The sequence below is a fragment of the Eubalaena glacialis genome, chromosome 5 (assembly GCF_028564815.1).
Source record: "Eubalaena glacialis isolate mEubGla1 chromosome 5, mEubGla1.1.hap2.+ XY, whole genome shotgun sequence".
In the NCBI taxonomy this organism is placed as follows: Eukaryota; Metazoa; Chordata; class Mammalia; order Artiodactyla; family Balaenidae; genus Eubalaena; species Eubalaena glacialis.
Window position 1 is genome coordinate 34,591,527 of NC_083720.1, and position 15,089 is coordinate 34,606,615.

Genomic DNA, 15,089 nt, shown 5'->3' on the forward strand with positions numbered 1-15,089 from the left:
CACTGTTAGCTTAGTCTTCCATACCTGTCTGAGAAAGAGATTCTACGACATCTTTCAGCAGCCAATTACAGTGTTCATCACCTCACTTAGAGGAAAGTTCTTCCTCATGGTCGTCGTTCTGTGGGTCAAATTTGTTTTTTCTTTTCTTCAGTAAAGGTGAAGGGTAGTGGAATAGCCTTTTATATATACCAGGAGATTATTTAAATTTGTATACTATCATTTGATTTTTTTTTTTTTTAATTCTGGAGAGTGCAATGCTATGGAGCACTTTATATTTATAACTTTGCCTGAAAGAATGTACAAGACCCCAGTTGTCCTAATTTATATTCATCCAGGTCCTTTTTCAGGATATCTTAATCACATTTCTGCAGTGCTCTAGCATTCTGCATTAGAAGGTCTCTTGTCTCCTTTTGAGTGAGTGAGTGAGAGACAGAGAGAGAGAGTATGTGTATGTGTTGTTATCCACTGAGATCCAAAGACTCAGTAACTGTTGGCTGGGATCATACACTCAAATGTAAAGTATTTGAGAGCTGGTTTTCTTTTTGGTAATTGCTCCTTTTTTATCCTGTTTAATAATAATATTCTCTTTTCCTCTCCAGCACAAATGTGCAGGTATGTGATAGCCCTTTCCATTGCTCTCAAGAGGAAGCAAGATCATTAGTTGAATCGGTAAGGGACAAATGTCCAAGGCATCCTTTATTCTTATAAATGTCATGGGGAAGTCTAGCAGAAATTCTGAAAAATCTAGCAATGAAATGTATCAAGCCTTTTGGGGAGCATAAAGTTTAAAAATAACATTAAAATTATTTTTTTATGCAGGGAATTTAGATTAAAAACCTTAAAACCTTTTAGTTGTATTTCTATTTTCTAAAGTACATTAACCACTTAACTGATTTCATATGATACTATTTTTCACCAATTTATTGTTGTTTTAATGCATTTGCTCTCCTCTATACTGACCTGTTCCCATGAGTTATCCACAATCCAGTGTCTAAATTGTGACTGGCTGCTGGCACAGGTGCATTTCGGCTCAAAAAAAATGAAATAAATACATCTCTTTTCCTTTTTTTTTTTTTTTTCCATTTAGTTTGGTTGCCTCACAAGCTTTCCTTCTCTTAACTAAGAAGATATCCTCGGATTTTTACATGTCTTAGTGATAATGCTGCCTGGAGGCAACTGAATTTATTAGCAAAGTAATGCTTGATTTGGAGGCCACTAAATAAGAAAATTCAAATTCAGATAATCAAGTAATGTTGCTATGTAAAGTGTGTTCAGGAGTGATCTTAGGCTAGAAATCTCATTTATTAATTAAGGGTTTTGGGGTTTTTTTTCTCTTAATTATCAGATAGAAACTAGTGAATTTAGATCTTTACTTAAGGAACAACAAAAATGTTTGCTCACAATGGCTGCTTTGAATTTTTTTCCCATTAATTAATCAATTATTTAATTATTGCCTGCTACGTGTGGTTAGAATCTTGGTGCTGGGGATGCAGTATTAAAAGACACAAAAACCTCTTTCCTCGTATAGCTGACATTCTAGTTGGGATGATGGATAATAAATAAATACACAAGTGAAATATATAGTGTTTGTGAATGCGATAAATGCTATGATGAAAAATGAATGAGGGAAGAGGGGATAAAGTGCCAGGAGTGGGATGGGAGTTGTAATGATTGAAAAGTAGTAGGGGACAGCCCCACTGAGGGGAGAACGGACCTGAGTCAAGATTTGTAGAAGGTAAGGGACTGAGCCAAGTGACTGTCTAAAGGAAGAGAATTCCATGCTGCAGCCCAAAGGCCATGAGGCAAGTGGGTACCTGACATGTTCAAGAAATAACCGAGGAGCCACAGTGGCTGGTGGAGTAGAAAGAGTCTAAGGGAGAAAGGAGGAGATGAGATCAGAAATGCGTGGATCTGGGGGTGAAAGTGGAGGCAAATTATTATGAAAGACACTGTAAAATACCCTTAGAGACTATTTTAAGAATTTCATTTCTTATTCTGAATAAGAAGGAACCATTGAGGGATTTAAGCCAAGGAGTGATATGATCTGACTTAGATTTTAACGAGATCACTCTGGCTGCGTTGGTGAGAACGGGCTAGGGAAGCAAGGGAAGATGCAGGGGAGCCATGACAGTAATGCAGGCTACAATATCGGTGTATTTTCTTCAAGTTTTCAATTTTATATCTGTGTCATTAGGTTCTGAACTTAGTTCTCATCAATATTTATTATTAATTCTTTAAGAAAAAAATTAAGGAAAACAAATTAAAAACTTTATTCACATAGTCTCCCACTAATCTCAGATTAAGACTATTTCATTTATTTTAGTTTGGGTTTTATAAATGATAGATATAATAGATACTTGTCTTAAAATTAGCTGTAAGAATAAAGTTTCAATCTTACATCTTTTTTAAAAAGTTGTTTCCTAGCATATTAGTAGGAAAAGTCCTCTTGGAAAAAAATAATAATTGGAGAACATGGATATGATCTGGATAGTTTGATTTGGGGAACAAGATTAGAATTCAGAAACATTAACATCCAGCTTTAATTACATGGTTTGGTAGCTTTGTTGTGTTTCATAATAATGAAGAAGGTGCTATACTGATTTTTCACTGAGAAAACTATGGTAGAAAATCAAAATGCAGAGAAAGGAGTCCCTCGTCATCAGCTCTAGTGGAACGTACTGTATATGGGATTTCACCATTAAAAATTTGTAAGTCAAAGAATTGCTCTATTAGCAGCCTCATTAGTGATTCAGGAGCTCAGATTAGGTAACAATTTCTCCTGAAAACTTTATCAACTTGTAATAATGAATTCTTTGTAGTCAGAGCATTTTGACTTGGCATTTTATCTCTTCAGAACCACATTGAGATGTTTGAATCAGCATTACTTAGGTATATATTCCCAGATCTCTCTATTTTGCTATATATTGAATGTTGCACTGACTTCAAAGTACTGTCAGCTTTTGTTTGGCCTTTGCTTGCTCAGAATAACTTAAGGCATTAAAGTCATCCATCAAACTTGATCATGTTCAGACCACATCAATCCTGGGCCTGTATGGAAACAAATTATAACCCCAAGGTTTATTAGTGGACTTAGAATAAGTGAACTCATTCTAACAAGTTAATCAACTTAGGTAATATTATCTTAAGACAGATGTGTAGATGTTAAATGAGTCTGGGGACTTCCCTGGTGGTCCAGTGGTTAAGACTTTGCCTTCCAGTGCAGTGGGTATGGGTTCGATCCCTGATCGGGGAGCTAAGATCCCACATGCCTCATGGCCAAAAAAACCAAAAAAATAAATAAAACAGAAGCAATATTGTAACAAATTCAATAAAGACTTTAAAAATGGTCCACATCAAAAAAATCTTTAAAAAATAAAAAAATAGATAAATAAATGAGCCCGAAGTTATGCTTAAAACAAGGCCAGATAGTAATACAAGTTTTCACTTTCTAGATGTATATTCACAGAATATTCAGAATGATCGTTAACTAGGTGAGATTTTAGGATCAAGTAATTGTCTTTGGTGAACATATACTTTTAAAGTATACAAAGAAAAGAAATGGACTAAACTCTTGAGGGATTAGGAGAACTGTTGCAGGAAGCATATACTGGTGAACATATATTGATCAAAATACAATTAAGTGTAGTAGCATTGAGGCCTCCCCCCAAAGTCATTAAGTAGTCACCCAACAATATGTACAGATCAATTAAATTAGGAAAAATAGTGTCACCATAACCAAGAAAAATAAAATAAAAGCCAACACCCTGATGACTATTATTTGGATGCATTTTAGAAAAAAAAGAGAAAATATCTACAGAAGTAATTTGTCAGACTTAGGTTAGAGATCTTAAGAAGGATAGCTGATCTGGATCTGAGGAGGATAAGGAGAACTGAAATGGTCAGAAAGGTTATTGGATTTTGTTTATAAATACAGATGTTTGAATTATATACAATCATGAAAGGCATGGCTGTGTCAAAAACAAGGTTTGCTACTTAGATCTGAACACACTAGGGATCCACAGAGACAGTTGGTTACTCTGGGCGTCCGGGCTACAGTGTGTGGCCACCGGCAACAGGAGCAACTCTCAGTGGTAGTTCAACCACAGGACCACCCAATTACATTTTTTTGGATAGTGTGTCTTTTTTATAGCCAAAAAGGTAGGACTCTTTCCCAATTTTTGAAGACTGTATGACCAGAAGTTGGAGCTTTATTTCAGGGAACAAGGTTCAGAGCCTTTATAGGGAACAAGGAATGTATGTTTGTGTGTGTGTGTGCACACATGAGTGTGCGTGTGTGCATACACATGTAGTTTTCCTTTCAGATCTAATATCAGTTGATATTTAATGACAGTTGATTCTGGGATTTAAGATGCTAGTTTTAGGATCCTTTACTGTATATAAAGTGTTATTTGGAAAGTATATTGAGAAGATGGGAACAAAATTTACAAGCTTTATCTAATATATATAATTAGAGAATACATTGTTTTTTCTAGTACATGTGGACACTTCCAAAAATTGAGTATATGTTAGGCCACAAAGAGTTGGAAAAAAATACCAAAGAGTTGAGGTAATGCAGACCACATTCTCTGTCAACAGTATAACAAAGTTACTAATCAGTTATAAAAATATTAAAAGAAAAATACCCCAAATCTGTGTTGTTTGGAAACTAAAAATACTTCTCAAGTCATGCCTCAAAAAAATGAATTATGAAAAATTATAAAATATTTAAAATTGAATGACAACTAAATCAGTCTATGTCAAAACTTGCATGATGCAGCCAAAATAGTTTTTGAGAGAAATTAACTGTATACAGCAGAAATGAAGAAAGAAAATTGAGAGGCTGAAAATTCAACTCAATAAGCACTGTTTTTTTCTATCTTTTTACATTATAAGAGAGAAAATTATAAAGAGTAGAGCAAATATTTAATGAAATGGAAAACAAGGAGATAATGAAAAGGATCAATTAAAATAAAAGCTGGATTTTCTTCTTTTAAGGCTAATAATATAGACAAACTTATTACAGGAAAGGCAGTGAAATAGAGAAGCCATAAATAAAAATATCAAAAATTAAAATTAAGACATTATTACAGACACAGGAGATACATAAGTAATCAGAAAGGAATACTCGGGACTTCCCTGGTAGTCCAGTGGTTAAGACTCCATGCTTCCACTACAGGGGGGACAGGTGGCATGGGTTCGATCCCTTTTCAGGAACTAAGATCCCACGTGCCACGCAGTGTGGCCAAAAAAAAAAAAGAAAGAAAGGAATATTCTAAATTGCTTTTGGCAATACCTTTCTAAACACAGATGAATTGACAATTTTTTAAAAAATATAAATTACAATGTCAAAGCAAGAATAAACAGAAAACCCAAATAGACTTATCAACAGTTTAAAGGAATACTTAATTATGAAAATGACAATTTCTCCCATATTAATTAATGAAGTCAATCTATTTTTAATCAGAATTTCAATAGGGTTTTCACTGACTTGGTAAGATAATCCTAAAATTTATATGGAATATTAAAGGGCCAGGAATAACCTAGAAAAGACTGACAAATTTAAATAAAGTTTTTTTTCAAGCTGTAAACAATTAAAGATACCACAAAATAAGTCAAAAGATAAGCCATTGATTGGGAGAAGATACTTGCATATAAGTGACAAAAGGATTAACAACTTATTCAAATCAACAAGAAAAAAATAACCAGTAGGAAAAAAAATGGGCAAAAGTATGAATGGGCAACTCACAAGAGAGAATATTTAAATTGCCAGTAAACATGTGAAAATCTGCTGTATTTCCCCAGTGATCAATGAAATCAAATTAAGACATAGTGCAATTTCATAGTTATCAGATAGGCAAACGTTTACAAATGTTTTTAAGCAAGTGGAGAAGGGAGACCACTCGTACTTGTTGATATGCTTTATGGGAGTATAAATTAGTACAGCTACCTTGAAGAGCAATTAAGTGATTTCTAGTATAGTTGAAGATGCTTATAACCCACTACTCTGAAGTTACCTTTCTAGATGTACATTCTATAGAGACACTAATACATACGTTTTTATGATCAGACATGGGAAAGTGGGAAACTGGACAAATGTCTATCAATAGAAAACTGGGTAAATAAACTGTAGTATATTTGTACAGTGGAATACTATACCACAGGTAAAATATGTGAATTAGAACTATATGACTCTACATGGATAAAACCTGAAAGTGCAGTGTTGGGTGAAAAAAGCATTTGCAGCAGGATATAGTATGCATTGTTGAAGTAAAGTTTAAAACACCCAAAGCAGCACCATATATTTTTAATGAATACAAACAGATACGTTGCTCACATTTTAGAAACATAAATAAGAACAATAAACACCAGTTTCAGCATAGTGGTTAGGAGAAGTTACTTCTGAGAGGGAATAAAAGTAAATAAGGTCTTTATTTTTGATGAGTCAGGAGAAAAAGAGACTTCAGTTGTAACTTTTCTGAAATAACAATGTTAGCTCTAAAAAAATCTAGAGAGTAGGTATTTGTTATAATGGTCTCTTCATTTTCTGTGTGTTTGAAGTATTGATATTTCATAATTAAGGGAATTTGTATGCCCAGAAAATTAATGAAACCAAAAATTGACTCTTTGAGACCAGCAAAACTGATAAACCCTTTAGCCAGAATGTTCAGGAAAGAAAAGAGAGAAGACAAATCTTTAATGTCAGGAATGAGACAAGTGGCATCACTACTGATTTAGGAGCTATTAGGAGAACAATAGAGAAATATTGGGAGAAAACTTTATACCAGTTAATTTCACAAGTTGGATGAAATGGGCAGATTCCTTGAAATACATAAACTACCAAAACTCACTGAAGAAGAAATAGGCATAAACAACTTAAATTTGCACTTAAAAACCTTTCTGTAAATACAACTCTACAACTCTAGACCTTGGATCCCACTGCTTTTATTAAGCATTGTACTGAAGCTTCTAGCCAGTGCAGGAAGGCATTAAAAAGAAGGAAAAGGCATCCAGCTTATAAAGGAAGATGGCATGAGTGTCTATATTAAATATTCCATAAAATCTAAAGCTACTAGAATAAGTGATTTTAGCAAGGTTGCAAGATATAAGCTCAATATACAATAAACAATTGTATTTTTATATATTAGGAACAAAACTTAACGAAAAATAAATACATTATTTATAATTGCTTCAAAAATATGAAACACTTAGGAATAAATCTGGAAAAAAAATGTGAAGAACCTGTACCCTGAAAACTGTAAAACATTGCCCATAGATATCAGAGAACTAAATAAATGGGAAGATGTATCATGTTCGTGGGTTGGAAAACTCAATATTGTTATGATGTCAATTCTCAAATTGATCTATAGATTTAATGCAGTATCAATCAGATTGTAATACACTTTTTTGTAGAAATTAACAAACTCATGTATGTGAATACTAAGGACCTAGAATAGACTCAACAACTGTGTAAAGAACAAAGTTGGAATACCAACTCTTCCTGATTTCCAGACATTTTATACAACTACAGTAATCAAAAGAGTATAGTAATGGTGTAAAACTAGAGAAAGATCAGTTAAAACAAATCCAGAAATAGACCTACATATATGTGGACAACTGATTTTCAAAGTAATAAGTTTTCAACAAATAGTGCCTGAACCGTTGGTTATCCCGTACGGGGGCAGTTAACATCAGTATATACTGTGGCCACCTCTTTCATCCCTAAACTTTACCAGAAATCTCATAAACGCATGTTGGCGTTTACATAACCAGGTGAAGGACTTTAGGTGAATCCATCATCAAAAGCATCTGATGTGAGTCTGAGGCATTGTTATCGCTAAAAGAAATAGCACTTAAAAAAATTCACACCAAAGCCATATTAACATTTTTTTAGAGGCCCACAACAAAGATAATCAATAAAGCAGCTAGTTTAGAAGTGCACACTTTGGGGTTCTGTGCTCTAATGGGAAACTGCCAACTAATGAATATTTTTAAATAGTTTCAAATATGAAAAGTAATGACCAGAAGAATAATGTTACAGTTCATTATAGTTGTTGGATAGGACTTTTAACAGCATGCTTCTCAGATCGTTTCCTTTGGGCATGTACTTCATCTCTGCTTAAACCTATTGATGACAACAGCAACAGTTTCCTTGCACATCTCAGAACAAGATGACAATCCTTGGCTTCTGGTTTTTGAAATCAAGCCAACTCAAAACTAAGTTCTGAAGTCACTCTGGCTGGGATGCCCTCTTATCACCAGGGTTGCTTGGACCTCTTGGACTGCCTAGGCAAAAGACCCTTCCTTCTGTGGGCACTCACTTTACATCTCCATCAAAGAGGACTGTGTTTCCCTTTAGAGCAGAACCTTTCTGTGGATGTGATTTTTCTAATGAGGTCATGCTACAGTATTTATGCCATACAGATTTGTTTTATTTGTGACTCTGAAAATGAACATCTTTGTGGCAGTTTACTATTAAAAAATTTAAATAATGTATTTTCTTGATAAATCAGGATCTGATTCTAGTATATCTCCCTCTTCCTTTCCCTTTCTTTCCTCTTAAAAGCTTCGCTGCATTACCACTGAAAGATGGACAAAGGAGATGAAAGTAAAATAATTTTTTTCAGCTACTAGCCAATTGTATACATTCTTGAAAGGAAGAGGAAGTAGATTAAACTAACATAAACCTAAAATACTCTTACAGGGACTTCCCTGGTAGTCCAGTGGTTAAGACTTCACACTCCCAGAGCAGGGGGCCTGGGTTCGATCCCTGGTCGGGGAACTAGATCCCACATGCCGCAATGAAGACCCGGCGCAGCCAAATAAATAAACAAAAAAACCCATTGTTTTCAAATTTAAATGTTGGTCTCTTTTGACATATGTTAAAAAAAAAAAAAACTCTTACATTGTGTTTATGGATAACTAAGAATTGGTCAAGTTTTGTTGATTTATAAAGCAGAAATCAGAAAAGAAATGTGAAAATAAAATGAATATAGATGAGGGAGATTAAGAGGTACAAACTTCCAGTTACAAAATAGGTGAATCATGGGAATGAAGTGTACATCAAGGGGAATGTAGTCAATAATATTGTAAAATCTTTGTATGGTGACAAATGGTAACTAGATTAATCGTGGTGATTATTTTGTAATGCATAGAAATACCAAATCACTATATTGTGCACCAGGAACTAACGTAGTGTGGTAGGTCATTTATACTGCAACAAACAAACACACTCAGAAAAAGAGATCAGATTTGCTGTTACCAGAGTGGGGGGTGGGGGGGGGGAAGAATTGAATGAAGGCAGTCAAAAGGTGCAAACTCCCAGTCATAAGATAAGTAACTACTAGAGATACACGGTAGAGTAGGATAAATAGCATTCATGCCACTGTATGTTACACGTGAGAGTTGTTAAGAGAGTAAAGCCTGAGTGCTCATCACAAGGAAAAATGTGTTTTCTGTTTCTTTAATTTTGTATCTATATGAGATTATGGCTCTTCACTAAACATATTGTGGTCATCATTTCATGATGTAAGTTAAATCATTATGCTGTACACCTTAAACTTATACAGTGCTGTATGTCAACTATATCTCAGTAAAACTGGAAGAAGAAAAAAAAATGAATATAGAGTAACTGCCTTATGAACCATGGAAACATAATGCAGGGAGAGAATACCCAAGGTAATTTAATTCAACTAAAACCCTACTGCACCTGAATGAAAAATCAGGAACTTTTTTCTCTTTAATTTTGAATCTTTATAATAAAGTAAAAGAACATCAATCCTCATATCATGTAGTAAAGCAAGCTTTTATGTTGGTTGAGTGTGTCATGTTTGTTAATTAATTTGAACAAATGTAACCTGCAGGTGAAAATGCCTATAGGGACCTGGTGGGGTTATCTGAAGGAGTACAAAACAGTTGTTTAATAGTTCATATTCATTTAAAATACAGTTTACACATGAGTAGGGACAAAAAAGAGTAAGCCTTCTTTGGTTGATAAAAGAGGAATACTTTGGTAATGAGAACACTAAATTTGTTTGAAAGAAATTAAAGATATGAATATTCATGAGAAGTATTTTTGGAGTGGGAGAGGAGAGGAGATAGCATTTTTAGAATGAGAGTATAAAGTAATACAGTTTCCTGGAGAATTTATCTTAGATGAGTAGAGGGTGCCCACATTCGTCCCCTACTGAGAAATTAGGAGAAGTAAGTAACTGAAAATCCTTCTGTTTCTTACAAGGAAAATGTAATGATGGTGACTTCTGAGAGTGAGGGTTGGGATTAGGTCACTTTAAAATGCTGCTCTGTGCGTTTCTTTGTTCTTCCATTTTCTGTAAGCAAGTGTAATGTTTAAGAATCAGGAAGTCATTGACAGTAGATGAAGAGTTAAATAGCTGATGTGTGTCATGAACCCATTGTTTTCAAATTTAAATGTTGGTCTCTTTTGACATATGTTAATATGGAAAAATGTAAAAAAACAAAACAAAACAAAAAAAAAAACTTCCAGACTTTCATAGTTATTTTATCTCTGTTAGATTTACCTGTGATGTTTGTTTTCTTTTATATGAGGCTTTGTACAGTCTGAATATATTCTACCAACCAAGAAATATAATTCAGGATAAAGAAATAAAACATTCTGGGAATTATTTTTAAAATAAAATGTAATGATAAATGTTTTAGCTAGAGTAGTTTGTCCATTTCTTTTCTGTAATGCTTTTTAGGTTAATGAGAAGCTGCTCGATTATTCTATTTCATATATCATACATTTTCTTCCCCTGAAATGTTTGACAGCTCCAGCAAGAAGCAGCTGCTAATTTTAAGCAGGAAATCTAAACAGCTACCTTTCCAACAAACTCTGTAATAGGCGTCCTGCACAATTTAAAGAGCATAAGAATTTCAAAGAATAAGCAAGTTATTCTGTTTTATAGTCTATTTAGAAAAACAGAGCCATCAAATCCCAAAGGCCTAATCTCAATTTTTATGTTGTAGTGTTACTTTCACACCCAGAATTATTTAAGTTCTGCCATCCTCAAAACCAACCATGGTTAAGCATTTTCTCTGTGCTGGGAAACTGAATACAATTTTCTTTCTTTTTTTTTTTTTTTTTTTGGAAGTACTTGGAAAAATCTCAAGGATGTTTTACATAAAATTTGTACAGAGGTCTTCTTTATTTACATTGTTACATCATCATTTTGTATGATAGAAAATAAAACAAAGCATATTTGATTAACCTTTTTCTCAAAGAGTAGAAGGAAAAATAACTTTTACCCATTTATGATTCAGGGGAATGTATTAGCCAGCGTTTTTCAGAGAAACAATCAATAGGAGATACATACGAAGAGATTGTTAAGGCTTGGTGATTCCAAAATCTGCAAAAGGGGATGGCCGGCTGGAGACCCAGGAAAGCCAGGGATTCAGATGAAGTCCAAAGGCAGTCTGCTGGAGAATTCCCTCATGCTTGGGGAGGCTGGTCTTTTTGTTCTGTTCCGGCCTTCAGCTGATTGAATGGGGCCCACTCACATTATGGAGGGCAATCTACTTTACCCAGAGTTCATCAATTTAATCTGGTTAATCTCAACCAAAACCAACCTCCAAGTTGGCACATTAACTATCATAGAGAATCTTTTAATATTGCTGAAATGTATATTTTCCTGCTGAGTTGTTCTTCAGGACTGTCCTTAGACCTAAGGAGGGCCCTGCTTTGGGTCCTTCTTTTTAGAGTGTCCTGCTTTGGCCCTCATCCAATCTCGTCCCTCCTCACAGGGCAAGACCGAAGGACCAAAGTTGTGCATTCACCAGGAGCCCAAGCCCCCATTCTAGACCACCTTTTAGTTACTCAAGTCCCTGGAATTCCTTACCCAGCTAGCTGCAAGCCTGTTTCCAGGGCCTACATGGGCGTCTCCCCAAGTGCACGCTCATGACTGTGCGGGCTCTGCTCACCATTACTTCTACAGGGGCCTGTGGGTGGCTGTTAGGAGGCAGGGGATGCCTAGATGTGTGAGCTACCCTTGTGCAGGTGAGGCCCTCAACACAGAATGGAGCCTGGGGTAGCAGAAGCAGGGTGGGATGAGGGCCATGTGCCTCTTTTCCTTACTCTGCCATGTTCAGGCAGTCTCTAAGGTGTCCAGAATGCTAAACGAGAGCTTCCAAGTCAGTGCAAAGGTATATTTATCAAGACAGTAGGGTGCAACAGTTTTTATAGTCACTTTGTTAGCTTGATTTATAACCTTTAAATACTCAGGTGTATGATATATGGGTCTCCATTTGTGCATTTGCCCCAGACCTCAAATATCAGAGGCAGATCTTTCCTACTAAAGCTGAGCAAATTCAGAGAATTAGAAGTGGATTATTAAATCTGAAATCTGAAAAGTGTGTTATAAAATCAGGGTGGTGGTTATACCTCAGGGAGAAGAGGTTATGACTGGGGAAGTGCCTGGCATGTTCCATTTCTCGACTTGGGTGTTGGTTACATAGATGCTTATTCTGGTTATTCTTGGGCTTTGTGCCTTCTTCTCTGTGGAGAATGGATCTCTCTTTAAATTTTTTTTTTAAACCTTTAAAAATGTATTATTCTTAATTAGGAAAAAATCTTATATCTCAGAAAGACTTTTCCATCTTGTCTACCACAGGTTATGTCTGTTCTAGGAATCTTGGCCCAGTCATCAAAATAGAAAAATTAATTTAAACACTTTAGAAGACAGCTAAATACATTATATAATGTGTCTCTGTGTGTGTGTGTACCTACATACATGTGTGTGCATGTATCTATGAATGTGTGTTTTGGATTTTTGTTCTCAAGGCCTCAGCCAAAGAAGCAACTGAAAGAAAACCCCTCTCCTCTCTTCACATTCTCAGTAGTTCCCATGGGTTAATGACAGAAAATTTTTTCAAGAATGCTTTTTTTTTCTCATTTGACTCTTAAGTCTGTGGTTTGTTTATCTGAAAGAACAGGCAATAACAATAAAAGGCAAAGAGGAGTATTCACTTTGTTCTATAATTTCATGTTAAACAAAAAAACATTCTGGATATAGTTTCCACATCTAAATGTTTGTTATAACAGAGACTCTGTTCTTATCTTTCAGGTGTCATTTTCACTGAATAAAGGAAGTAATGAAGAAGGTATGGTATATGCTGGTTCTTGAGGAGCTAGATATGTAAATTTATTTGTTTACAGTAGTGGAGACCCCAAAAAATACAATAGATTAATTTAAAAATTATATAAACTAAGTAAAATACTTTTTTAGTCATTAAAATTTTCAGATGAAATCAATTATTTCCTAATTTCAGAAAATAAGGAACACGTTTATTACTTTTAGGCTAGAAAGTAGTTTGATTGTGCAGTGACTTGTTGGTGAAGTACTGAGGTTCCAGCTAGTTCTGATAAATTTTAAGCCTCCAAATGTCTGCATTTGGGAGACTTTATTTATTATCTATCATCATTTTAATGAATCACTCATTTTAACTAAAGATCTTAAAATCAAAATTTATAGTAGGATTAAAAATAGCATTTTTTTTAATTACCATTATTTGAAGCTGTTTTGGGAAACAAGTAAAAATGTTCTGTAGTAAAAATTTCAAAATACAAGCATGTGCATGTATCATTTGCCTTTTAAAATATTGCAAGGCTTTTTTGCCTTTTTGTTTTAATATGAAACTTTAGAAGAATATTCAACTTGCAAGTTTGGAGGAAAAATGAGAACTATTTACTATGAATCGAGTTGTAAGATGTTTAGAAAGTAGCAAATGTATAGACATGATTTCGTTGGAAAGCAAACTATATTCCTTATATGGGAAACTAACAGATTGTTTCTTTGCAATACTATCCCATTTTGGGTATTTGACAGACGGTCAGATTTTACAGTACAGGGTTTTCCTAGACCTTTCATGCCGTAGCTAGGACACTAGCTTCAGTACTATTCAATAAAGACTAAAGTGACCCAGTAAGATGTAGGAAATAAAGTGGGAAGGCTCTAGAATATAAGGCCTTAGCCAAATGAGAGAACTTAGGACGAGAGTTTAAAGGTGAGTGGCTTTAAATATAGAAATGTGTCATACTAAGTTCTGATTGTTTTTATCTGCCTAAATCTTTCCGAAAGGTCTAAATTAAATTTGTCTTATCCTCCTTTCCTCCCCCCCTCCCTCTCCACCCCTTCCCTAACACCCTGCTTCACCCATTTTTAAACACAGATCAAGTATGGCACTTCCTTGGCAAGTGATGAGAACATTTGAAGTTCTGCCATCAGGATTCCAGTCTCTAAAAACTCCAAGACTCCATCTCCCCCAAGTGCTAGAAACAAGCAGATCTATGAGAATTTGCTAACTTCCTGTTGAAACTTCTTTTTTTTTTTTTCAAACTTTTTGAGATATGCAAAGTGTAAATAAACATTGAAATTTTTGAATTAGTTTTCTTTGGATATTTATTGATGTGAAAAGATGTTGAATTTCATAGCAAAAATTTAGAAGCATTGAGTTTCACCAGTTCCAATTTGCATGCCTGAAGGAACCCAATGATTTTATTAACTTTTATTTCTGTGAGTTAATATAAAAATGATAAATTTAGTAAGTTAATACGATTTTTTTAGATATTATTGCTCTCATTTTCGTACCATATTATGTTTTTTGAGTCCATTGCTGGTGGAGACTTCATTTAGCCAACCTTTGTCCTCTTAATAGTCCTGTGTAAATATGTTTACATTTATTAAGGCTCTTTCCTACCATTTATTTTGTAGGTCCTAAACTCCATTTGATTCTCATCAAGTCCTCTTAGTTTTACTTCTCATCTCTATGGTGATCACTCCCAAGTCTACATAAGAAGCCCAGTTCTCTCTCCTGGGGTCTATCTAGCGGACATCTCTTTAAATGCCTTGGATCCCTCTTGTCCAAAACTGAACTCATTGTCTTCCCTTTTTCTTGAACAGCAGAATTAACATTCTCCTAGTTCCCCTGTCAGACCCTTGAAACCATATTGAATCTCCCTTCTCCTCTCTTTACTCAGGAAGGTCATCTAAATGTTTCTTTGCCCACTCCATTCCTTTGCACCCTTACTATGCAGGTGTTCCCCCTTATTTCTCCCAGACTCTTGTAACAGCCTCCTA

The 15,089-nt window shown here is 34.8% G+C and overlaps 1 protein-coding gene across 3 annotated transcripts in view; it reads left to right on the forward strand.

Annotated features, from left to right (window-relative positions):
• PPA2 (inorganic pyrophosphatase 2) overlaps positions 1–14,376 on the forward strand; it is a 91,068-nt gene extending 76,692 nt beyond the window's left edge. For all 3 annotated transcript variants that reach the window (XM_061191194.1, XM_061191196.1, XM_061191195.1), the window contains 3 exons: positions 600–669; positions 13,077–13,113; positions 14,182–14,376. In XM_061191194.1, the coding sequence (XP_061047177.1) occupies positions 600–669; positions 13,077–13,113; positions 14,182–14,210 (136 nt within the window). In that variant the 3' untranslated portion in view covers positions 14,211–14,376. The remainder of the gene's footprint in view (positions 1–599; positions 670–13,076; positions 13,114–14,181) is intronic.
• The last annotated feature ends 713 nt before the right edge of the window (positions 14,377–15,089 follow it).